This window comes from Heterodontus francisci, chromosome 2 (genome assembly GCF_036365525.1).
Source record: "Heterodontus francisci isolate sHetFra1 chromosome 2, sHetFra1.hap1, whole genome shotgun sequence".
NCBI lineage: Eukaryota > Metazoa > Chordata > Chondrichthyes > Heterodontiformes > Heterodontidae > Heterodontus > Heterodontus francisci.
Window position 1 is genome coordinate 128,590,093 of NC_090372.1, and position 27,547 is coordinate 128,617,639.

Genomic DNA, 27,547 nt, shown 5'->3' on the forward strand with positions numbered 1-27,547 from the left:
ATCCATTTTGGACCAAAAAAAGATACAGCGGGATACTTTCTAAATGGGAAGAGGCTAAATACAGTGTATGTCCAAAGAGACCTGGGGGTTCAGGTGCATAGATCTTTAAAATGCCACGAGCAAGTGCAGAAAACAATCAAAAAGGCTAATGGAATGCTAGCCTTTATATCTAGAGGATTGGAGTATAAAGACACAGAGGTTTTGCTGCAGCTGTACAAAACCCTGGTTAGACCCCACTTGGAGCACTGTGAGCAGTTCTGGGCACCACACCTTAGGAAGGATATATTGGCCTTGGATGAAGTGCAATGTAGGTTTACAAGAATGATACCTGAACTACAGTTATGAGGAGAGATTACACAAATTAGGCCTGTTTTCACTGGAAATTAGAAGGTTAAGGGGTGATCTGATCGAAGTCTTCAAGATATTAACAGGAAAAGACAGGCAAGATAAAGATAAACTATTTCCACTGGTTGGAGATTCTAAAACTAGGGGGCATAGTCTAAAAATTAGGACCAGACCGTTCAGAAGAGATGTTAGGAAGCACTTCTTCAAGCAAAGGGTGGTAGAGGTTTGGAACTCTCTCCCACAAACAGCAGTTGAAACTAGAACAGTTGTTCATTTTAAATCTGAGATAGATATTTGTTAAGCAAAGATATTAAGGGATATGGGCCAAAGGCAGGTATATAGAGTTAGGCCGCGGATCAGACGTGATCTCATTGAATGACGGGACATACTCGAGGGGCTGAATGGCCTACTCCTGTTCCTATCTTCCTATTTCTCTTTTTTTCAATGGTTGGGCTATGCTTGTATCATTGGAGGCTCTCACTGATAGTGTGCAAATATTTGATTAAGCACTGAAAAATGATTTTATCTTTACAAATTTTTTCCTAGGAGATTACATGACTGATGGTGGGCAAGGTGACTGTGTGTACTGGTAGGAATGGGTAATTTATCTTGATGCTCCAGGCATCATGGTGCTGTGGGGAAGGCTTGATGGACTACTGGCCTATTCCTGCCTGTCAATTTCATACGTACACCTGGGCCTGTATATTCTGGTGTGGGAATGCAGTGCAAGGTTAAAATCATCTCAGCTGTAGCCTGAGCTGCCTGACATTCCATGTTGCTTTCTTCCCATGTTTCTCCAAAAGAGAGATATGGGGGAAAGTCATTATGGAACTTGGCACCAAGAGTAGAAATAAATGCAACAAAGTCTTTTGAGACACCTTGGTGGCAACAAGGAAAAACAAAAAAAAAGCTTCAGTAATAGCCTAGTAATGTTGTAATCACAGCACTGCTGTCTGTTAAACAATGTTCCAATTGGGCACAGTGCTCAGCAACCCTAAGCACTCAGTTTTTATAGATGGGAGTAACAGAAACAGTGCTAAATAGATGGGAGAGAAGAAATAAATTGTATATGATGTCATTACGCACAAATGTGCATTCTTATCGACAGGTGGGTGCATTCTGTACGACTTTAAAACACAACCCTGCAAAGTCCTCCTCAGTAACATATGGGACTTGTGGCAAAACTGGTAGAGCTGCCCCACAGACTAGTCAAGCAACAGCCTGACATAGTCATACTCACCTAATCATCCCTTACAGCCAATGTCCCAAATTCCTCCATCACGTTCCCTGGGTAGATCTTGTCCCAGCAGCAGTACAAACCCACCAGAGGTGGCAGCATATGGTATACAGTTGGGAGGGAGTGGCTTTGGGAGTCCTCAATATGGTCTCCAACTCCATAAAGTCTCATGGCATCAGGTCAAACATGGTTAACAAAATCTCCTGCTGATTACCACCTACCACCCTCCTTCAATTGATGAATCAGTATGCCTGCATGTTGAACAACACTTGGAAGAAGCAGAGAGGATAGCAAGGGCGTACAATGCACTCTGGGTGGCGGACCTCAATGCCCATCACTAAGAGTGGCTCGGTAGCTCCACTATTGACCGAGCAGGCCGAGGCCTGAAGGACATATTTGACAGACTGGGCCTGCAGCAGGTGGTGAGAGAACCAAAAGAGGGGAAAACCTACTTGACTTCATCCTCACCAATCTACCTGTTACAGATGCATCTGTCCATAACAGTATTGGTAGGAATGGCCACCGCACAGCCTCATCCTCACACTGAGGATACCGTCCATCATGTTGTGTGGCACGACCATCGTGCTAAATGGGATAGATTCAGAACAAATCTAACAGTTCAAAACTGGGCGTCCATGAGGCACTGTGGGCCATCAGCAGCAGCAGAATTGTATTCAACCACAATCTGTAATGCTCATGGCCTGGCAAATCCCTCACTCCACCATTAGCATCAAGCCAGGGGATCAACCCTGGTTCAATAAGGAATGTATGAGGACATGCCTGGAGCAGCACCAGGCCAACCTAAAAATGTGGTGCCAACCTGTGCGTCTACAACACAGGACTATGCTAAACAGTGGAGGGAACTTAGACAGAGCTAAGTTATCCCACAAACCAAGATCAGATCAAAGTCTGCAGTCTTGTCACATCAGTTGGAGCAGTGCGAATCAGCGAGACCAGCGGGGCTAGCTGTCTGTCACCTGGAACCAGTCAGAACCCACATTCGAAAAGAAAAACAGGTGTGACATCACAAGGAAGCAGGTAGGTGATTGGTTGGTGAGTAATGCAGTTTAGGGACCGCATCTCAACAACTGGCAGACTAAAAATGAAAAAAAAAATTAACTATTCATAATAAGGAACATGTGAGTAGCTGGTGAGTATAATTTTATTTTAAAGTAAGGTTTATTTTAACTAGTGAACTGAGTTGATTACTAGTACTGATAATCCTACTACTAAAGTTTTATTAATAGTTGTAAGGTGTTTTAGTATTGGTTACGGTATCTTTTTTAAGCAGTAGCAAAGGGTAAATAAATAAAGGAATGGCAGGCTTGCTTCAACCTCAAGACTTCACCTCCTGTGCTATGTGGGAGATCCAGGATGCTTACCATGTCCTGGATAACCATTTGTGCAGGAAGTGTCGTCAGTTGCAGCAGCTTGAGCGCCGGGTTTCGGAACTTCAGTAGCAGCAGGCAACACTGTGGTGTATCCATTAGGATGAGAGCTACGTGGATAGCATGTTTATAGATGTGGTCATCTCACAGATTAACAGTATACAGGGAGAGAGAGAGAGGTGACCACCAGGCGGTCAAAAAGGACCAGGCAGGTAGTACAGGAGACCCCCAAGTGCATCCCACTCTCCAACCAGTATTCAGTTCTGAATACTGATGAGAGTGACGGTTCATCTGGGGAGTGCAGCCAGAGCCAAGTCCATGGCACGATGGGTGGTTCAGCTGCACAGGGGCTCGGGCACGGGGGTGGGGGGAGGGTGCGGGGTACAAGGAACACTGGAAGAGCCATAGTGATAGGTGATTCAATAGTTAGTGGAGCAGATAGGCGTTTCTGCGGCCGCAAACGTGATTTCAGGATGGTATGTTGCCTCGCTGATGCCAGGGTCAAGGATGTCATGGAGTGGCTGCAGAGCATCCTGAGGGTTGGGTGGAAAGCCAGCAATTGTGGTTCACATCGGAACCAACAACACAGATAGAAATAGGGATGTGGTCCTGCAATCAGAATTTAGGGAACGAGGAAGAAAATTAGCAAGCATGACCTCAAAAGTAGTAATCTCCGGATTACTCCCAGTACTACGTGCAAGTGAGCACAAGAATAGGAGGATAAGAAAGATGAATGTGTGGCTGGAAAGTTGGTGTAGGGGGGAAGGCTTTAGATTCATGGGACATTGGGACTGGCTCTGGGGGAGATGGACCTGTACAAGCTGGATGGGTTGCACCTGAACAGCCCTGGGACGGAGTTCCTTGCAGGACATTTTACTAGTGCTGTTGGGAAGGGTTTAAACTAGTTTGGTAGGGGGATGGGGACTTGAGGGTAGATTCAGTTGGGACAAAATTGGAAATGAAAATGAAAGGCAGAAAATTAGTGGATGAGCCCTTGGGATCCAGGGAAATGTAGCAAGCTGCAGGAGTTCCTCAGTGTAACGTCCTAGACCAAACCATCTTTATCTGCTTCATCAATGACCTTTCCTTCATCATAAGATCAGAAGTAGGGATGGTTGCACAGCATTCAGTACCATTCGCAACTCCTCAGATACTGTAGAAGTCTGTGCCCACGTGCAGCAAGACCTGGACAACATTCACGCTTGGGCCGAGAAGTAGCAAGTAACATTCGCAACACACAAGTGCCAGACAATGACCATCTCCAACAAGAGAGAATCTAACCACTGCCCCTTGTTGTTAAAGACTGAAACCCCCATCATCAACATTCTTGACGTTACCATTGATCAGAAACCTAACTGGACCAGCCATATAAATACTGTGGCTCTCAGAGGAGGTCAGAGGCTGGGAATTCTGCAGTGAATGACTCACCTGACTCCCCAAAGCCTGACGACCATATACAAGGCACAAGTCAGGAGTGTGATGGAATACTCTCCACTTGCCTGGATAAGTGCAACTCTAACGACACTCAAGAAGCTTTTCACCATCCAGGACAAAGCACCCTGCCTGATCGGCAACCCATCCACCACCTTAAACATTCACTCCCTCCACCACTGGCACACAGTGTGTACCATTTACAAGTTGTACTGCAGCAACTCACCAAGGCTCCTTCAATAGTGCTTTCCAAACCTGCGAGCTCTACCATCTAGAAGGATAAGGGCAGCAGACATATGGGATCTCCATGGCCTGCAGGTTCCCCTCCAAGTCACACATCATCCTGACTTGCAACTATATTGCCGTTCCTTTAATGTCACTGGGTCAAAATTCTGCAACTCTCTCTGTAACAGCACTGTGGGATTACCTACACCACATGGACTGTAGCGGTTCAAGGTGGTGGCGCACCACCATCTTCTCAAGGGCAATTTGTGATTGACAATAAATGCCGGCCTTGCCAGCGATGCCCACATCCGATGAAAGAATATTAAAAGCACAAAACCACAATGCTGGCAAAGAGGCAAGGGTTCAACATAATACAGTTTTCAATTAGGAATGCCCAATTCATACACCAAGAATTGGAAAATTTATCAGACTGTCTGATGCATCACTTATCCTTGAAATGACCAACTAAATCAATGGTATTTTATACCCATGTGATACTAAATGCTAAAATTTATTCTTAATAGAAACACTTAAAAATTGTATCTCTATTAAACTTAAGAAACTTTAAAACTGCACTACACCAGCCAGCACTAATGTACACACTATTAAAAGCTTTTTGATAAAAGCAATGGGATGTTGATAATTTTGTAAGGAAACCATGACCTGCTGCAGCAGATGTCATCATTCTCTACCTGAGAATGAGGCTTTGTTATTGAGACAATAGAGGGGGTGTCAAGTATTCCTGCAGATCTACCTTGTAGCTGCATCCAGACACAGCACGAGAGCATGCATAATTGTCTTCCCTGCTGAAAAGAAAATAAGTACCTGCAATGAACAATAACTGGCTCATTGTCTCTTCCGATTCTTTTCTGTCTCACACAAGTCACAAAGTCAAAGAAATCCGTTGAGTCATCAGGAACACCGTGATCAGGCCATGCTATATACTGAATATGACTGACAGCACGTTCCAGGCCCGTCTGCATCAACAGAAAAACAAAAACCAGTTCAAATTGATGATATTCAGTCGATCTCTTGTAATCCATCAATATTTATTATCCTCCTCAGGTGAAGATCTTACATAAAAACAAAAAATACTGGAAATATGCAGTTGATCTATCAGCAATTGAAAAGACAGGTTAACATTTTGGGTGGGACCCTTCAGCAGAACTGGTTAAAGATCTGATTAAAAAAACTGCGGCACAGTGGCGCAGTGGTTAGCACCGCAGCCTCACAGCTCCAGGGACCCGGGTTCGTTTCTGGGTACTGTCTGTGCGGAGTTTGCAAGTTCTCCCTGTGACCGCGTGGGTTTTCGCCGGGTGCTCCGGTTTCCTCCCACAGCCAAAGACTTGCAGGTGATAGGTAAATTGGCCCTAGTGTAGGTAGGTGGTAAGGAATATGGGATTACTGTAGGGTTGTTGGTCGGCACAGACTCGGTGGGCCTGTTTCGGTGCTGTATCTCTAAATAAAAATAAAATTAAAATCTATACAATGTATACAGTTCAGTGATCCAAGGAAAAAAACATTCGCATCTTAAGACCACAATTGTAAAAAGGTATGTTCCTGAAATTGCTGCTGTCTATGTTGCTCTGACAGTAGAGAGAAGACTGGTAGAGCATGAAGAAAATCGTTTTACATCTTTTGCTTTCCAATAGAACAAAGAGGTCTCTCGAATCCATTTCCTTTATCTAGTAAAGGTTGGGGTCTTCATATAGTCTTCAGGGGAAAGCATGCCAACTCCCAAATTCCTGGCCTTCTCGGGGCAGAAATCTTCTTCAAAAATGGGCTTTTCTCTCCAAATTTAGGATAAGCAAAAACAGTGGAACAGAATGTTTCCCAGCAATATTCACAAAATAGGAAAAATATAGTTTCAAATTGATAGAAAACCTTGCAGAATTGTTTTCAACTGTCCAAAAATACTGTTTCCAAAAACAGAATGCAAAACAAAATTGTTGATACAATACAGAGAATTGAGATGCGTTGGAAAGATCCTTGAAAGAAGCATGCAATCCATCTTCAGTCCTAGTTGTAAGGTGACCAAGGCTGGGAACTGAATATGCATGGGCACTTGACATTTTGGAAGAATAGGCAAAAAAGGAGGTGGGGTAGCTCTGTCAATAAAGGATTAGATCAGCACAGTGGTGAAAAATGATCTTGGCTCTGACGATCAAGATGTAGAATTAGATTAGGTGGAGATAAGAAATAGCAAGGGAAAGAAATCACTGGTGTGAGGAGGCTATAGGCCTCTGAACAGTAACTACACTGTAGGACAGAATATAAATCAAGAAATAACAAGCTTGTAAGAAAGGTTCTGCAATAATCGCAGATGACTTGAATCTTCATATATATTGGACAAATCAAATTACCAAAGGTAGCCATGAGGATGAGTTTGTAGAGTGCATTCAGGACCGTTTCTTAGAATAATATGTTGTGGAACCAACCAGGGAATAGGCTATTTTAGATCTTGTAATGAGAAAGGACCAAATGGCCTCCTACTATGCCGTAAATGACTCTATGACCAATTAGCAATCTCATAGTAAAGGATCCTCTAGGGAAGAGTGATCATATATGATAGAATTTCACATTCAGTTTGAGGGTAAGAAACTTGGGTCGGAAACTAGAGTCTTAAACTTAAAGGCAATTACAAGGGTATTAAGAGTTGGCTAAAGTGGACTTGGAAAATAGATTAAAAACTAAGACAGTAGATAAGCAGTGGTGGACATTTAAAGAGATATATTTCATAAATCTCAACCAAAATATATTCCATTGAGAAAGAAAGACTCCACGAAAAAGATGAACCATCTATCATTAACTAAGGAAGTTGAGGATGATATCAAATTTATAGAAAATGCAAACAATGTTGCAAAGTTTAGTGGTAAGCCAGAAGATTGGGAACATTTTAGAAAACAGAAAAGAATGACTAAAATAAAGGAGAAAACAGTTTGAGAGCAAACTAGCAAGAAATATAAAAACTGACAGGGCTTCTGTAAGTATATAAAAAAGGGAGTAGCTAAAGTAAACATTGGTCCCTTAGAGGATGTGACTAGGGAAATAATAATGGGACACAAGGAACTAGCAGGACTTTGAACAAATATTTTGCATCTGTTTTCATGGTAGACGACAATAAAAGCATCCCAGTAATAGTAGAAAATCAGGGGGCAAAAGGGAGGGAGGAACTTGAAACAATCATTACCACAAGAGAAAAAGTACTAGGCAAACACATGGGACTAAAGGCTAACAAAACCCCGAGACTTGATAGTCTGCATCCAAGGGTCTTAAAATAACTGGTTGCAGTGATAGTAGATGAATTGGGTGTAATCTTCCAAAATTCCCTAGATTCTGGAAGGGTTGCAGCAAATTAGAAAACCACAAAGGTAACGACCCTATTCAAGGAAGGAGGGATACAGAAAGCAGGAAACTACAGTGCAGTTAGTCTAACATGTCATTGGGAAATTGTTGGAATCCATTATTAACGAAGTATTAACAGGATATTTAGAAAATTATAATACAATCAAGCAGAGTCAACATGTTTTTATGACAGGGAAATAGTGTTTGACAAATTTATTAGAGTTCTTTGAGGATGTAATGAGCAGGGTGGATAAAGTGGAACCAGGAGATGTAGTGCACTTGGATTTCCAAAAGCCATTCGACAAGGTGCTACATAAAACGTTACTGCACAAGATAAGAGCATGGGGGTAATAAATTAGAATGGATAAAAGGTTGGCTAACTAAGAAAAAAGAATTGGGATAAATGGGTCATTTTCAGGTTGGCCAACTGTAACTAGTGGGGGGCCATAGGGATCAGTGCTCTGGCCTCAACTATTTACAATCTATATTAATGACTTAATTGAAGGAACCTAGTGTACGGTAGCAAAATTTGCTGACAATGCAAAGATAGGTGGGAAAGCAAGTTGTGAGAAGGACACAAAGAATCTGCAAAGGGATATAGAAAGGTTAAGTGAGTGGGCAACAATTTGGCAGGTGAGTATAATGTGGGAAAATGTGGGGTTCTCCACTTTGGCAGGTACAGAAAAGCAAAATATTATTTAAATGGAGAAAGACTACAGAATGCTGTGGTACAGAGGGATCTGGGTACCCTCAAAATACAGGAAGTTAGCATTCAGGTGCAAATAATTAGGAAGGCAAATGGAATGACGGCCTTTATTGCAAGGGGGATGAAGTACGAAGTAGTGAAGACTTGCTACAACTGTATAGGGCATCGGTGAGACCACACCTGGAGAACTGCATACAGTTTTGGTCTCCTTATTTACAGAGGGATATACTTGTATTGGACGCAGTTCAGAGAAGGTTCACTAGGCTGATTCCTGGGATGGAGTTGTCTTATGTGGAAAAGTTGAGCAGGTTGGGCCATTGGAGTTTAGAAGAATGAGAGGTGATCGTATTGAAACATATAAGATTCTGAGGGGGCTTGACAGGGTAGATGCTGAGAGAATGTTTCCCCTCGTGGGGCAATCTAGAACTAAAAGGCATAGTTTCAGAATAAGGGGTCGCTCATTTAAGATGGAGATGAGGAATTTCTTCTCTGAGGGTCAAGAATGTTTAGGATTATCTGCCCCAGAGAGCTGTGCAGCCTGAGCCATTGAATATATTCAAGGTTGAGATAGACAGATTCTTGAACTATACGAGAAACAGGCAGGAAAGTGGAGTTGAGGCCAAGATCAGATCAGCCATAATCTTATTCAATGTGGGAGTAGGCTCCAGGTGCTGTATGGCCTATTGCAGCTCCTATTTCTTATGTTCCTAAAAAAAAAATCATTATTACTATTCAAATAAAGGATTACAATGCATTAATTACTTCTTCCCTTAATCCTTCTGAAATAGCAGTATGAATTGTTTATATTATTTCACATTTGTGCAGAAAAAATAATTTCTATGGTGATTTTATACTGCAAGCAGATTACCTTTCTCAGTGCAATCCAATTATAACCACACATAGAAACTGCATTTATATGAATGCACACACAATTTATAAGACTGAGCTACTGAATCTGAATCATAAAGTAAGAATGGCTGACCATAAATGTTTGTGCAATTAAATTCTAAGCTGCAGTGAATTAACTTATTGCCTGCAAGTTATACAGATGGTAAGTTCACTTCCACAATATTTCTCATATTGTTTTCAGAGGATGAATTTTCTGTTCTGCAATTGGCTAATTGTGTGAGATAACATAGTGATCAGGGTTACAAGAGTTTACAAAATCACCTCTCTGAGGTCTGCTTTCCAGGCTGAAAAGACCAAATCTATCTAGTGTTCATATCTTTGACTGTTGACACTAGGGATCAGCCATGGCTTTTCTCTGCACTGCCTCTCTTGTTTCTTGGCGACCAGAACTGGATGCAGTAATCAAGATGCAGTTGGAACAGAACAATATAAAGATTGATCACCACCTCAACATTCCATTGGCCTTGTTGATTACTGCTCTGTATTAGCTGGACATGCTGAGTTTTGAGTTCTCTAAGGCTCCTAGGTTTCTTTCAATTTTATCCTCAGTTTCCTTTTATACTATTTGTGGAGTTTGCATATCGTGTTAACTTTTCCTTTTCCATTTACACTTGTCCACGTTAAATTTTAGGTAATTTTTCTGTTCACTCACATACATTTTCTCTCCTAGTTTTGTTGTATCTGCAAATTTGACCACTTTGCATTGAATTTCTGGATCCAGGTTATTTATGTAAATCAAAAACAGAAGTAGCCCAAACACCAAGCTCTGAGGCACCTTAATAAGTACTTCCATCTCTTCAACATAACTCCTCTAATGAGTTCTGCTTATTACCCAGCAGCTAGTTTCTTAGCCATTCGCAGGGTTCACGAAGTACTTCCCAAAATACAAAGGGTAGAATCTTCTCCACTTAGTCCCTGCCGAACGGCAGGACCATTTTGGGTCGGATACCGATCAACTACATGGCAATGACAAGGTGTGTACTTTCCCAGAGCAAACTAGTGGGCATTCTGCCTCTGGCTTCCCCAACCAATCAGGGAGGGCGGGTAGGATGACGTGCCGAAATAAGCAATGAAGGGTCTCTATTTAAAGAGACCCTGGCAGGACTCACAATGGCAGCAGTGATGGAAGCATACAACCAAGCGTGAAGGACCAATGAACTACAGTATGGATGGAAAATGTGGAAAAGCTGCCCACTGGTTCACAGATTCACCCCTGGAGGTGATGATTGATGCAGCGAGGGCACAGAGAAAAGTCCTCTTTCCTGAGGATGGCAGGAGTAGGCAACCAGCAGGCATGGCTGCAAGTCACAGCGGTTGTTAGAAGCCGAAGTGTGGTGCCGAAGACCTGGGCCCAGTGCAGGAAAAGGTTTAATGACCTCATAAGCAATGTTTCCTCTGAGCTGTGCAGTTGCACAGCAAGTTGAAAGTTACCACACAGACCACACACAAGTCGGCCCCTTTAAGTTGCTGCGTAAAAAAATTTAAAGGGGCTGCACACTTAAACAAATTGCCTGTGCACTCCAAAAAGATTACAGGGTACGTTGAGATCTGGTAAGGTGAGTGTCCTGTAAATTGCAGTTAGCACCTGCCACCTTCCTGCTATTCTCCTGCGCAGCACTCCTCTGACTGACAAATCATGTTGTCAAACACATTCCATTCTCTCTAGCCTCCTCCTCAAATTTCCATCTCAACAGACATCACTCACACACACTCTCAACCTATTGTCCTCTTGCTCCCATTCCTCACCTGTTCCAAATGCTTACAAACCATTCTTAGCAATCAGTTCACTGCTTACATTACTAACTCTCTGCTTTTTTTCATTGCAGGAGCAGACCACATCACTAGGGAAAGGTGAAGAACCGAGGGTGGAACTGCAGCCACGGCCGCCCTTATTACCATAGAGGAAGTAGTCCTGGAGATTGGCAGGGTGGCAGTACAGGCTGTTGGTGGCCCAGAGACCTGGTGATAGCATTAGATCAAGCACGGTCACTTAGCACTTAACTGTCACTCACGTTGAAATCGATGCCACCAATACATTAAACGTCATGATCTGTACTATACAAATTTGGAACCCTATTTCACCTACATTCAGCACCATCTCAGAAAGAAGCCATTCGGCCTATCGTGTCCGTACTGGCTCTCTGAATGAGCAACTGACCTAATGCCATTCCCCCGTCTTCTCCCCATAACCCTGCACATTCTTCCTTTTCAGATAACAGTCTTGGCAATTCCCTTTTGGAAGCCTCCACCACACTCTTAGGCAGTGCATCCCTAACCAGTCGCTGTGTGAAAGAGGTTTTCCTCACGTCGCTTTTGCTTCTTTTGCCAATCACTTTAAATCTGTGCCCTCTTGTTCTTGATCCTTTCATGACTGGGTACAGTTTCTCCCTACCTACTCTGTCCAGACCCCTCATGATTTTGAATATCTCTATCAAATCTCCTCTCAGCCTTCTCTTTAAGGAAAACAGTCCCAACTTCTCCAACCTATCTTAATAACTGAAGTTCTTCATCCCTGGAACCATTCTCAAAAATCCTTTCTGTACTCTCTCCAATACCTTCATATCTTCCTAAAGTGCTGCGCCCAGAACTGGATGCAATACTCCAGCTGAGGCCGAACTAGTGTCTTATACAAGTTCAGCGTAACCTCCTTTCTATTGTACTCTATGCCCCTATTTTTTTTATTCTTTCATGGGATGTGGGCATTGCTAGCAAGGCCAGCATCTGTTGCCCATCCCTAATTGCCTTTGACAATTGAGTGGCTCGCTAGGCCATTTCGGAGGTCAGTTAAGAGTCAACCAAATTGCTATGGGTGTGGCGTCACATGTAGGCCAGACCAGGCAAGGATGGCAGATTTTCTTCCCTAAAGCACATTAGTGAATTGATGTGTTTTTACAACAATCGATGATAGTTTCATGGCATTATTACTGAGACTAGCTTTCAATTCCAGAATTTTTGTTATTAATTAATTGAACTTACTAATGAATTGAATTCAAATTTCGCCGTGGTGGGAATTGTACCCGTGTCCTCAGGGAATTGGCCTGCACCTCTGGATTACTAGTTCTGTTTTATTACCTCTACGCCACCGTCTTCACCAATTAGGATACTGTATGTTTTATTAACCGCTCTCTCAATCTGTCCTGCCACCTTCAATGACTTATGCACATATACCCCTAAGTCCCTCTGCTCTTGCACCCCCTTTAGAATTGTACCCTTTATATTGCATTGTCTCTACATTTTCTTCCTACCAAAATGAATCACTTCACATTTCTCTGCATTGAACCTCATCTGCCACTTGTCCACCCAATCCATTAGCTTGTCTATGTCCTTTTGAAGTTCTATACTATCCTCCTCACAGTTCACAATGCTTCCAAGTTTCGTATCATCCGCAAATTTTGAAATTGTGCCCTGTACACCCAGGTCTAAGTCATTAATATATATCAGGAAGAGAAAGAGTCCCAACACTGACCCCTGGGGAACTCCACTACAAACCTTCCTCCAGCCCGAAAAACATCCATTAACCACTACTCTGTTTCCTGTCACTCAACCAATTTCGTATCCATGTTGCTACTGTCCGTCCCTTTTATTCCATGAGCTATAACTTTGCTCATACGTCTGCCATGTGGCACTGTATCAAATGCCTTTTGTAAGTCCATGTACACCACATCAACAGCATTGCCCTCTTCAACTCTCTGGGTTACCCCTTCAAAAAACTCCAGCAAGTTAGTTAAGCATGATTTTCCCTTAACAAATCCATGCTGGCTTTCTTTAATTAACCCACATTTGTCCATGTGACTATTAATTTTGTCCTGAATTATTGCTTCGAGATGTTTCCTCACCACCGAAATTAAACTGACTGGCCTGTAGTTGCTGGGCTTATCTTTTAATACTTCAGCTATTCCTCTGCCTCCATGTGTAAATCCCCCTTTTGGTCCCTAATCGGCTCTACTCCACCTTTTAATATTTATGTGCCTATAGAAGACTTTGGGATTCCCTTTTATGTTAGCTGCCAGTCTATTTTCATACTCTCTCTTTGCTTCTCTTACTTGTTTTTTCACTTCCCCTCTGAACCTTCTATATTCAGCCTGGTTCTCCATTGTATTGGCTACCTGACATCTGTCATAAGTACACTTTTTCTTCTTCATCACTTTCTCTTATGCCATCCAGGAAGCTCTGGATTTATTTGTCCTACCTTTCCCCTTCAAGGAAATATACCTTGACTGTGCCCAAACTACCTCTTCTTTGAAGTTAGTCCATTGTTCAGCTACTGTTTTTCCTTCCAACATTTGATTCCAATTTATTCGGCCCAAATCCATTCTTAACCATTGAAGTTGGCTTTCCCCCAGTTAATGATTCTTACTCTGGATTGTTCTTTGTCCTTTTCCATAACCTACCTAAACAATATGATACAATGATCACTGTCCCCTAAATGTTCTCCTATTGATATTTGATCCACTTGGCCCATCTCATTTCCAAGAACCAGGTCCAGAAGTACCTCCCCTCTCATTGGACTGGAAACATATTGCTGTAGAAAATTTTCCTGAACACACTTTAGGAACTCTTGCCCTCTCTGCCCCTTACACTACTACTATATTTGGATAAAGTCCTCCATTATAACCAGTCTATAAGTCTTGCATCTCTCTGTAATTTCATTGCAAATTTGTTCCTTTTCATCCTTTCCATTAGTTGGTGGCCTATAGACTACACTGAGCAATGTAACTGCATCTTTTTTGTTCCTTAGCTTTAGCCAAATAGATTTGTCCGTGATCCCTCTGGGATATCCTCTCTCTCCAGCACTGCAATGCTCTCTTTAATTAATACTGCCACATCTCCCTGTTCTCTATCATTCTTGAACATGTTGTATCCAGGAATATTTAACACCCAGCCCTGTCCTCCTTTGAGCCAAGTCTCTGTTATAGCCTCATCATCATATTTTCACGTCAATCTACGCCTGTAACTCACTAATCTTATTAGCCACACACTGTGCAATCACATACATGCACAGCAACCCGGATTTAGACTTTATTACTTTCTCCCTTACTTTGACCCCACTAATAACTTACTATTCCCTACTGTAGTGCTATCTATCTCTCAAAGTATTCTGTGCACTTTGGTATTCCTGTCTGATATTTCTTCCTTGTTCCACACCCCTACCAAGTTAGTTTAAACCCTCCCTAATAACACTAGCATATCGCCCCCGCAAGGAAATTTCTCCCAGCTCTGTTCAGTTGCAACCCATCCGGCCTGTATCGGTACCACCTTCTCCAGAACTGGTCCCAGCATCCCAGGAATCTAAAGCACCCTGCACCCCCTTTCCAACTATGCATTCATTTGCACCGTCCTCCTATTTCTATACTCACTTGCGTGTGGTACTGGGAGTAATACGAAGATTACTACTGTTGAGGTCCTGCTTGCTAATTTCTTACCTAGCTCCTTAAACTCTGCCTGCAGGACCACATCCTTCTTCCTACCTATGTCATTGGTACCAATGTGGACTACGACAGCTGGTTGTTCACCCTCCTCCCTCAGGGTTGTCTGCAGCCATGTTGCGCAGGATACAGCAGACCAATGCAATCCTGGAGACCCTTGCTGCAGCATAGTGAAGGTAGCGGAACCTCAGTTTGAGCATATTAATGGCTTGCTCTATTGTTGCCTTGGTGATCAGATGGCTCATCTTGTATCTCTTCTAAGCCTCTGTCATAGGGTTCCTCACTGGGGACAGCAGCCAGGTCTTGACTGGGGTATCCCTGGTCTCACAGGAGCCAACCGCTGAGGAGAAACAACCTACTGAACTTGAGAGTGCTGAAATATGAAAGAGTCATATCAGCTCCATGGATACTTGGTGCACACTTGTGATATTTGCTTGTGATGGTCAAATACCAACTGCACATTAAGGGGGTGGAAGCCCTTCTGATTTACAACTATGCCTGGCTGTTCTGATGGCACCTTCATTGCCATATGAGTGCACTCTATGACACCCTACCCAGACCTGTGGAAAACCTGTGAGGGAAGTAAAGCTGACAGCACTCTAGGTTTGACCGATCTCATCAGTCTCAAAGTTAATATAGTTGGAAGCTCTCACAAACAAGGCATCGGTGACCTGGCTGCAGATTGGGAGATCCTACAGATATCATGACCATGAGTGGTCGGGACAGAGTCGAAAGACAGAAACTGTTCCCATTGGTGTAAGTGTTGAGAACAAGTGGACACCGATTTAAGGTGATTGACAAAAGAGCCAGAGGTGACATGGGGAAGAATTTTTTTTATGCAGTGACAAGATAGGATCTGGAATGCACTGCCTGAGTGTGTGGTGGAGGCAGATTCAGTCATGGCTTTCAAAAGAAAATTGGATAATTATCTGAAGAGAAAAAATTTCAGGGCTACAGGAAAAGGGTGAGGGAGTGGGATTAGCTGAGTAGCTCTTACAGAAAGCCGGCAGACACGACAGGCCGAATGGCCTCCTTTTGTGCTGTAACCATTCTATGATGCATTCCATATTGCCTGACATGAATAAATTTAGGGCTGTGGTCACCTTGACCTTTGTCTTTTTGGGTGGAGATCTTCTTCCAAGAGCCTGCATATGTATATGACTGCCTGCCACGAGAGCCTGAGCCTTTAAAGGCACTGTTTTTCAGAGAGCTTAAGGAACTTGACTCTTGGCCTATAGACCCTGTGCTGAGAGTATTGTCTCCTTCGAGGTGTAGCCCTGTAGCCATGCCCTCTGTTCCATGCAGCTGCATGTGGCTGTGGAGAAGGCAGCTGCTGCTGGAGTTGCTATGGCTGCTGAGCTGGACCTCCTCTTCAGAGATCCAAATAACTGCAGAATATGTAGATCTCAGGTTACAGGGAAATCTCGCAGGCAATAAGGCAACATTACCCCCATGGGAATCCAAGGTACTTGACTGAAGTTGCACAAAGTTTCTATCCCCAATGAAGTCTGTGAATTTAGGCTGAAAGAATTGCTCCCGTCAGTGCTCGCCTTTCACTGTGGCTGATGACAGGCTTGCTGGATTCACCCTTGATACTATTGGTATCAGCTCAATTTCACTCTGATGAGTTTCCACTGTGCACTCGCCTTCTCCAATTTGACAAGTTGAAGACACAGCATGGGACCCGTGTGTTGTTGGGAAAGAACTAACCAAGGGTTAAAAAGGCTCCTAGTTGCCTTTTTAATCACCTCAGTTGCTTTCCCACCAGGCTCAAGGAGGTTCCCCACTGACTTGGAACCCAGGGAATGGTGAAAGATGGTTACATGATGTCAATTCTGGGACTTTCCCACCCTGTACGTACTGGACCTGGTTTCCATCCCGCTGGGAAAATTCTACCCGAAGTGTCTGAAGATGGGAAGCGTACCCTCTGCTATGGATCATGACCCCTCAGCAAATTGTGACAAGCGCAGCAGTGCTACTGAGGCACAAACCTCTACAAGAGTTGTAATTGAGAGTTATAGGGATCTTAAAGGGGCACTTTCACTACCTTGACACTTCTAGGTACAATATGCTCCTGAACATGTGTCCTGTATATTGGTCACTTGCTCTGCTCTGCACAAATTTGCAGTCTGAAAAAGTAGTCATTGAGATTATTGGGGAGGTAGCCCCTGCTGCCTTGGAGGTATCGAGCTGAATTTTACTAGCCCTCTGTTGTCGCATCCTACTTGCTACTTGTGTGGTGCTTTGAGGGGAAATCCCAGATAACTGAGATATACTGCCAACCTTAGAAATAGCAGCCTCATGCAAATCCACTTCAGCCTTCCCATTGTACAGGATCCTAGATCTGTGTGTCCACTGAACGCAGGGGTAACTGGTTTAGAAGCAGCTATCAGATGCTGAATGCCCTGAGACAGTTGCCTGCATCCCAGTTGCATGTTTGAAAGCTAATGCACTATATGCTGTCTAATCTGTTCCCACTTTCCACTGGAGCAGAAGTTTGTGGTTGTGTAGAGGATGAAGCAGCAAATGGTCCTCAGCCACTTGTGGGGAACTATTGCAGGTTCCAGTTAAGTTGTAATATGCACTATTGATGCTTGCAATGAAACAAAAACTTCCAGGTGTTTTCACAAACGAGGCCTAGAACTACCAACTGTCACGCATCCTCAGAGACTGACCTCAGAGCCTCCACAACAATTATTCTCATTTATATAGCACCTTTAATATACTAAAATGTCCCAATCACCTTTACAGGAGCATTAGCAAACAAAATCTGACACCAAGTCACATGAAGAGATATTAGGGCAGATGACCAAAATGTTGGTCAAAGAGGTAGTTTTTAAGGAGTGTCTTAAAGGAAGAGAGGTAGAGGGGTGGAGAGGTTTAGGGCCAGAATTGGAGAAGTGTGGATATCGTGGAGGGTTGTAGAGCTGAAGGAGGTTACAGAGATAGGGAGGGGTGAGGCCATGGAGGGATTTGAAAATGAGAATTTTAAAATCAAGGCATTGCTTAAGAAGGAGGCTGGGTGAATGGGACTTTGAAAGAGTTCGGATTCGGGCAGCAGAGTTTTGGATGAGCTTAACTTTATGAAGGGACTTTCTCTCCTTTGCTGTATTTTACCAGGAGTGTCTGAAGGTTGGAATCAAAATATTTTGAGGTCTTCTTTTTTACCTCCTTCTTTGGATACCTGTCTGCTCCTCCAATAGAAGGCATTCTTCAAAAACACCACCAAATCTTAGATGAAGCATCTATTATAGTGAACTGAGGCTTGTGTAAGGGTTCAGCCACTTCTTGTTATTTAAAGGTTGTGCCAGTAATTCGAATTCCCCAACCTCCTCACATTACCGCTGTGTTGCACAGGAGTTGCACTACAGAAACAGCAAAGGATGCTTAAACAAATTTAGATGATTTAGAGCAGGGTTAGGGCTGTGTCCCTGGGGTGCAAAACTGTCAAAAATAGTGCCATCTATTTTTGGGGTCTTGGCCTTTTCTGGCCTTGAGATGTTCTGTTTCCATGAGATACCTACAATGTTCGTCATTCCACTGTGATGTTAAGAAAGATATCATCTGGTTAATCGAACGCCACATTCTCAGGAATGCTGGGGCACCGACAAGCAGCAATGTGGTTGATGAGCTGCATCTTCATGGGGATGGTATCGTCATACCCACTCAGAAAATGGTATATTAAGTCTTAACTATTACATCATTGCATCAGGTATTTTGTGTGGACATCTGTAGGTGTTTTATGATTTTCAGTTAGATAGCGATTGCAATATTATTTGATTACCAAATGCTTATAACCAAAAATGTTTCCATTGTTGTACAAGTTTTCAGTATTGTTTTGAATAAAATTTCTATACACATCTAATTTTCAATCTTTTTCTCTGGAGCTCAGTGTATTTTTTTAGTCCTGGCAGCTGCCTTAACATTGCAGACTGTGACGTTTAAGTGGAACAGGCTGCATTTGCACATGTGCCAGTACAGTGCCACCTAGTGGTTACATTGTCAGCAAATGCAGCCTAAAATTAACTTCACCAGGATGCCTCAAAGACTCTCTGTTACACTGAACACTAATTTACATACAACAGGATGATTTCAGTTATTTACAGTTTCTTTCAAAAAGCTAAATCTGTTTTACCAAAATGTTCCAAAAATGAATAACATTGTAAAAGGGAAGTTTGCACCTAAATAGGATGCTTTGGTTTATTTTATTTGGCAATATTAGATGGTTGTGTATTATTTTTATACATAACACCTGGTCCAATATAACATAAAGGCTACAATCACCTAAATGGTACTTAAATAATGATCAACAAATTTTAATGCATAAATTTAGGGCATTTCTAACTGGAATTTAATGTCATCTAGTATCAGACATTCCAGTATCTTATTTTGTTTGAAAATTGGTGATAATATAGTTAACCACAAATTACAATTAGATGATTCCATCTGTATCCAAATTTCATGACTATATGCGATGTACTCGATATGGAATTTTCTAATGTCAATAAATAGCAGCTTGATTGTGACTTTACATTCAAAATCAAATACATAAACCAATTTTATAGTGGCTCATGCTGTTTAAGTTTTGCACTTAATCACTTAATATTCATGGCTATTTTTCAGTTATAAGAATATGTTTCCTCAGGTTATGGGGTTTTATTGTTAGCTCAGGAAAACTAAATCATAGCCTATTTTTAGCAGCTGTCGCCATCACATTCATGTAAGAAGAGCTATTGATACTGCTGGAGGTTAATTATAAATTACACCAAATCATTCCAGTAAATTAATATTAACTGCCATTAACTGTCACATATCTGAAGTTATTTATGCTCTTTCAAAACAGAAGTACACTTTTATAGATTGCAGAGAGGCAAGTACAAACAGGCTCTTTATAGCTCACTGCTCTCAAGTCATACTGAGAAATGAAATTCCAATCATATCAGAACATTTAAAATATGTTCTCATCGGTGCTAAAAAGGAATTCTTTCCCATTTTCTCAATACTTCGATTATCGTGATGCAATTATTTTTATTAATTTTTTTATATTTAGAGATACGGCAATGAAACAGGCCCTTCGGCCCACCGAGTCTGTGCTGACTATCAACCACCCATTTATGCTAATCCTACATTAATCCCATATTCCTACCACATCCCCATCTTCCCTCAATTCTCATACCTATACTAGGGGCAATTTATAATGGCCAATTTACCTATCAACCAATTAGATGAGCAAAATATGAAAATGCGTGTCACTGCTAAAGCACAAGCAATTGAACAGAGTTAGGCAGAGTAAGGAAGTCCACAATCGGGGTTCTGACTCGGAGAATGATTGCACTTCAGTTGTTAATCTTATAAATCTATGATTTTTTAAAACTTCCTTTTTTTGTCTTTTCCCCTCATTCCTTTTATAATGAGACAGACAACACCAAAAGCAACTATGGCCATGATGAAGGCAATAGAGATAAGGGGACAACTTCAATGTGATGAGTGTGATATGTATACTTCCAGTCCTTCTTTTGGAAAAGGTTGAAAGGAGGCATTTTAATATTTTTACTTATTCAAAATGAATTACAATTGCTTCCATGGAACAGGCCATTTCTAAACTCCTAAAACAGGTGAAGGACTTAAAATGTTTATTGGATTTTGATGATTTCTGTATGTTTCCAGGTAAGTTACATTTCTCAGTTGCTGTACCAAGCATTTACTACACCTCGTTATGAACACTGGACTTTGTGACATGATCAGGGTGGCACAGTGGCGCAGTGGTTAGCACCGCAGCCTCACAGCTCCAGCGACCCGGGTTCAATTCTGGGTACTGCCAGTGTGGAGTTTGCAAGTTCTCCCTGTGTCTGCGTGGGTTTCCTCCGGGTGCTCCGGTTTCCTCCCACATGCCAAAGACTTGCAGGTTGATAGGTAAATTGGCCATTATAAATTGCCCCTAGTATAGGTAGGTGGTAGGGAAATATAGGGACAGGTGGGGATGTGGTAGGAATATGGGATTAGTGTAGGATTAGTATAAATGGGTGGTTGATGATCGGCACAGACTCGGTGGGCCGAAGGGCCTGTTTCAGTGCTGTATCTCTAAACTAAACTAAATTATGTTTTTAAAAACTATGATTTTTAGAAGTTTAAGGTGGAGTCTGGAAGCTCAGATCACCTCACATCCACTCTGCTGAAGGACAAGACAGTTCAAAGGCATTTTTTGAAAAAAAGTGACTGCAGGGCTAAAACCTGAAGAACAATGGGTTTCGCCCTCCCAGACTTTCGGATCGTAAAACAAGGCACCAGTGGTTCTGAAGATGCAAATATACCAAGCAGCGGTTAACACTTGGGAACAATGGAAGGCCGAAGTGGCTCTGTGAAACCAGACTCCTCGACTCTGCATATTGGAACAGGTCAATAGGCTATTGACTTTTGATTCCAGATAAATTTAACAGATTTTCTGAAGGCAGACAGGCTGTGTGAAGAAACCTATGGTTGCAGCCTTCAGGCAGGCTGTAAGAAGAGAACCCACCAGTTGCAGCCTCAAGAGAGAGGAGGGGACACCTGCTCTCAGAAGCCTGATACAGTAAAAGGCAGCAAGGACTTGAACCTGAAAGTTGAAGCTTGCTGGGAAGTAGACAACCAGCAGGATCACCAGGAATCACCGGATTCACAGACATCCAGGTCGGAAGTGCTCAGTGAAGTGAGTAATTTGAGATATCAGCTACTTACAAAGTACTATTTAAATAATGGGGATTTCTTTTTGTTTAGCTGTTATAATAGAAATACCAAAACGTGAAATCTTGTCATGTAATTCTTTAAATTAAAAGGATTTCATATCTCGTATTTTTCACACGATCTCACTGACGTCATAACAAATTGGGGGTTTGGGTCCGGGATAAGAACACAGAGGCTGTAAAATGGGAACATTGGAATTTGCTAGAATTTAAACTAACAAGATAGAGTCTTTTACGGAACAGAAGCAGGCCATTTGGCCCACTGTGTCCATGCCTGCTCTCCGCGGAACAATTCAGTCAGTCTCACTCTCCTGCTTGATCCCCATAACTGTGCAAGTCTATTTCCTTCAAGTGGCCATCCAAATTCCTTCTGAAGTCATTGATTGCCTTCGCTTCCACCACTCTTGTGGGCAGAGAGTTCCAGATCATTACCACCCACTGTGTAAAATGTTTTTCCTTATAATCCCCCCACATCTCTTGCCCACAATCTTCAATCTGTGTCCTTTGTATCATTAGTTAATGGGAACAGTTTTTTCTTGTCTAACTTATCTAACCCTGCCATAAACTTGTACACTTCTATTAAATCTCCCCTCCAATCTCCTTTGTTCTAAGAAGAACAAACCCAACTTTTCCAACCTATACTTGGAATGAAAATCCCTCTTCCCTGCAATCATTCTGGTACATCTCCTCTGCACCCTCTCAAGGACCCTCCATCCCTCCTAAAGTGTGACGACCAGAACTGGATGCAATACACCAGTTGGGGCCTAACCAGAGCTTTATAAAGGTTCAGGATAAGTTCCCTGCTTTTGTACTCAATGCCTTTGTTATGAAGCCCAAGATCCCATTTGCTTTACTAACCACTCTCTCAAGACGTCCTGCCACCTTCAAAGATCGATACACATGCACCCCCAGGTCCCTCTGTTCCTTCATACACTTTAGAACTCTTTAGAACATCCATCTTTCTGCCTGTTTGTAAGTTAAAGACCAGTTAAAGACCTTGGCCTGGAGCTTATGCGAGATTGTGCTCATATTTTCAGTGCAATTTGCCCGAAATTGGCCAAATAAGCGCAAAAGATCAAGCAATTTATGTACAAATTACGTGCAATGCAAACCAAGGTTCCACAATCTTGTGCGCTAGTTTAAAAAAGTGCACTGGAAGCCAGTAAGACTGGCCCCATCCCCAGATCGAACTAATCATCATTGCAAGTTTCTGCTAATTGCGCCTGTTGGCAAGCCTTTGAGGAGACTCTAAAAATTACCTTTTTTCAGGGACCAGGACACTAACTTCAAAGATTTGAACTATTAACAATATGAATGCCCACTACCTGCATCTTCAACACATTACATGGAATTTCTCATAACATGCAATACACCCTGGAGAGAGCGACAGTCAGGAGGATTTCTATGGCATGAAGACATAAAGACGACATTGGTGGCTTCCAGGGTGGCAGTTAAAAGTGCTGCAACAGATACTTTGGGCAGTACACTTTCACAGGGCTTCCTTGTTAGATAGATCTGGCTCATCTGGTCTCCTCCCTCACCTCTTTATCCAGTATAAAAAAACTAAAACACTGCAGGTGCTAGAAATCTGAAATAAAAACAGAAAATGCTGGAAATACACAGCAGGTCTGGCAGCATCTGTGGAGAGGGAAACAGAGTTAATGTTTCAGGTCGTTGACCCTTCATCAGTCCTAGGCCCAACCATCATCAATGACCTGCCCTCCATCATAAAGTCAATCTGTTGATGATTGTTGATGAAGCAGTCTTTGGTTGCATGTAGCAAGACCCGGACAACATTCAGGCTTGGGCTAATACGTGGCAAGTAAATTTTGCACCACACAAGTGCCAGAAAATGACCAACTACAGCAAGAGAGAGTGTCTAACCACTTCCCCATGACACTCAACTGGATTCATTGCTGAATCCCCCACCTTCAACATCCTTGGGGTTACCATTGGCCAGAAACTGAACTGGACCAGCCATATAAATACTGTGGCTACAACAGCAGGTCAGAGGCTGGGTATCATGTGGCGGGTAACTCACCTCCCAACTCCCCAAGCCTTTTCACCATCTACAAGGCACAAGTCAGGAAAGTGATGAAATACTGGGTGGGTGCAGCTCCAGCAACGGTCAAGAAGCTCAACACAATTCAGGACAAAGTAGCCTGCTTGACTGGCATCCCATTCATCACCATGCCCCATGGCTGATGTGTGCAGCACCTACAAGATGCACAGCAGCATGCCAAGGGTTCAACAGCATCTTCCAAACCCATGACCTCTAATGCCTAGAAGTACAAGGGCAACAGGCACATGGCAACACACCACTTGCAAGTTCCCCTCCAAGTCGCACACTATCCTGACTTGGAAATATATTGCCATTCCTTCATAGTCTCTGGGTCAAAATCCTGGAATTCCATACCTAACAGCACTGAGTGTATCTACACTACATGGACTGTAGAGATTTAAGAAGGCAGCTCACCATCACTTTCTCAAAGACAATTGGGGATGGGCAATAAATCTGGCTTTTCCAGCGATGCCCAAATCCCATGAATATATTTTTAAAAAGTTATGCTCTGATCATCTAACAGCTGAAGTACTTGTACTATGCTACTGTTTAAACTGATGGGTTTGAACATCAATATATTACAGAGTTATCTTTAAGGAAGAGATGCTTTAGGTACAGGCCAGTTACATACCAACAAGGGCGAAGATAGAGGAACCAACCAGTGCTCCTTTGATGATGGGGGAGATAGAGATTATAATAAAACAAAAAAAAGAGGGTGTATGAGGCATGTCAGGTGAATTCTTCAAGTGAGAACCATGCCAAATACAATAAGTTGAGAGGGGAAGTGAAGAGGAAAACAAGACTGACAAAGAGAGAATATGAGAATAGAATGGCAGTCAACATAAAAGGAAACCTAAAAATCCTCTACCAGCATAGTAAATAGTAAGCGGGTAGTAAGAGGTGGAGTGGGACCTATTAGGGACCTGCTTAGAGGCACAAGGCAAGGCTAGAATACTTAATGAGTACTTTGTATCAGTCATTACTAAGGAAGAGGAATCTGACAAAATAATGGTAGGACCAGAGTGCAGAGGCAATGGATAGGGTAAAAATTGAAAGGGGCAAGGTACTGAAAAGGCTGGCTGTGCTCAGGGTAGAAAAGTCACCTGGTCCGGATGGCTTGCATTCCAGATTGCTCAAACAAGTGAGGGTGGAGATAGTGGAAGGGCTTGCCATAATCTTCCAATCTTCCCTAGATATGGGGGAGGTGCCAGAGGATTTCAGAGTAGCAAATATGACACCCTCGTTCAAGAAAGGGTGAAAGGTCAGTCGTAGGAAATGCAGGCCAGTTAGTTTAACATCAGTGGTGGGTAAGGTTTTAGAAACTATAATCAGGGAAAATATCAATGGATACTTAGAGAGGTTCAAGTCAATGAAGGATAGTCGGCATGGATTTGTAAAAGGCAGATCATGCTTGACTAATCTAATTGAATTTTTTGGAGTAACAGAAAAGGTTGATGAAGGGAATGTGGTGGATGTTGTCCATACGGATTTCAAGAAAACATTTGATAACAAGGCTGGTGAACAAAATTGAAGGTCATGGAATAGGAGCGTCAGTTTCCAACTGGATAAAAATTTGACTTAAGAATAGAAAACAGCAAGTCATGGTAAATGGTTGTTTTTCAGACTGGAGGATGGTAGACAGCGGTGTCCCCCAAGGGTCAGTGCTAAGACCACTGTTATTTTTGCTATATATAAATGACTTGGATCTTGGAATACAGAATAGAATTTCAAAATTTGCTGATGATACCAAACTTGGAGGAGTGGCAAACAATGAGGATGATACGAACCGCTTGCAACAGGACATGGACAGGCCAGCAGAATGGGCAGACAAGTGGCAGATGGAATTTAATACAGAGAAGTGTGAGGTGATGCATTTTGGCAGAAGGGATAGGGCGAGGCAATATGGACGTAATGGCACAGTTCTAAAGAGTGTGCAGAAACAGAGGGACCTGGGGCGGGGGTGGGGGGTGGGCCGTGTATGTACATCAGTTTTTGAAGGTGACAGGATATATTGAGAAGTGGTTAGCAATGCATATGGGATCTTGGGCTTCATAAATAGAGGTGCAAAGTACAAAAGCAGGGAAATTATGCTGAACCTTTATAAAGCTCTGGTTAGGCCCCAACTGGAGTATTGCAAAGAGTTCTGGTCATCACACTTTAGGAAGGATGTGAGGGTGCAGAAGAGATTTACCAGAATGGTTCCAGAGATGGGGGATTTTAGTTACAAGGTTAGGTTGGCAAAGCTGTGATTGTTCTCTCTGGAGCAAAGAAGATTGAGGGGAGACTCGATGGAGGTGCAGAAGATTATGACAGGCAAGTTAGACAAGCAAAAACTATTCCCATTAACTGGTGGTACAAGGACTAGGGGACACAGATTGAACGTTTTGGGCAAGAGTTGCAGGGGGAACGTGAAGAAGAACTTTTTTATGCAGTGAGTAGTAATGACCTGGAACTCGCTGCCCATGAGGGTGGTGGAAACAGAGGCAATGAATGATTTCAAAAGGGAATTGGATGGACACTTGAAGGACATAAACATGCAGGGCTAAGGAGGTCAAGCGGGGGAGTGGGACTGACCGGATTACTCCACAGATGACCTCCTTCTGTGCCGCAAATGTCTCTATGGCTATTGCTACGATTGTACAGGGATTTACCAATACTTGCTTACAGCAACATAGGAGAAGCTGGGCTGGTAGGTGATTAAAAATCACCCAGGTTACTTACCCACCGAAAATCTGCTAGGAACTTGCAATTCCACATTTTAACCTGCTCCGCTGAGGTAGCAAGGACATCCATCCAAAGCCAACAAAGTCCTTCTATACATATGCACATCCAGTTCTGATTACATCAATTTTAACTGGTAGTCTGTAGTTTTTCTGGCTGAAAGCAGCCAGATGAGGCACAAACAGGTAATTTTGTTTCAACTTTCCTAATGAGACCAGGAGGAATCTGAGTACTTCTCCATGTTCCACAGTGAAAGCTTAGGCCTCCCCTGCTGTGGACTCCCTCCTTCTCAAACCCGACCCTGGAAGTGGATCCTGTTATCTGCCTGGTGACAGCCTCTGGTCCAGACAATTTTCTGCCATTTCTTGTTTGCTGCAGGTGAGAGGTTACCCAGTGGGATTTAAATTAAGCATGGGAGTTAAAATAACCTAATTTCTGCTGCACAGATGAGTTTCCAACTCATCTCACTACCCATCCGAACCAATCCATTCCCCGGAGTTAAAATTGAGTCCTATACTGTTTAAGAATTTGTTTAATTGTACAGACAAAAGGTGGTTATACTTCTGAGTCACTCCTAGAAGGAACTTCAAGTGGAACAAACTGCATTTCCGGTAAAGGGGCCATTACTTGGCAATAGCACAGCCATTTCACCAATACATTGTTTCCAAAATAATCCCATTTCGCATTTCTTTTTCAAAATCAACATAATGAAATCACATGTCGTCCAGTACTCTAACTTAAGAAAAAACATGTTTTGTGAGACAACGCCTATGACACAATATTTTAGTTTTCAGTCCGTTGAAGGGCACAAATGCAAAATACCGTAACCTGTCCTCTCCCAACAGATTTTGACTGATCAGGTGTGTATTTTTGGCACCTTTTGTTTTCATTTACAAATTTGAGCATTCGTAGTTTTTCCTTTTATTTTTATCCTCTGACAACACTGGATATAGCAAAGGGATGAGCAATATATTCTGAAATAAAATACAGTGGTAGGCAATGTGTTTTTTTTTCAATTTAGGAATAAGTGACT

The 27,547-nt window shown here is 42.5% G+C and overlaps 1 protein-coding gene across 9 annotated transcripts in view; it reads right to left on the bottom strand.

The window, feature by feature from the left end:
• The window catches only part of LOC137346782 (tyrosine-protein phosphatase non-receptor type 3-like), a 360,471-nt gene that overhangs the window by 24,956 nt on the left and 307,968 nt on the right, over positions 1-27,547 (bottom strand). For all 9 annotated transcript variants that reach the window (XM_068010672.1, XM_068010633.1, XM_068010662.1 and 6 more), the window contains one exon: positions 5,452-5,603. In XM_068010672.1, the coding sequence (XP_067866773.1) occupies positions 5,452-5,603 (152 nt within the window). The remainder of the gene's footprint in view (positions 1-5,451; positions 5,604-27,547) is intronic.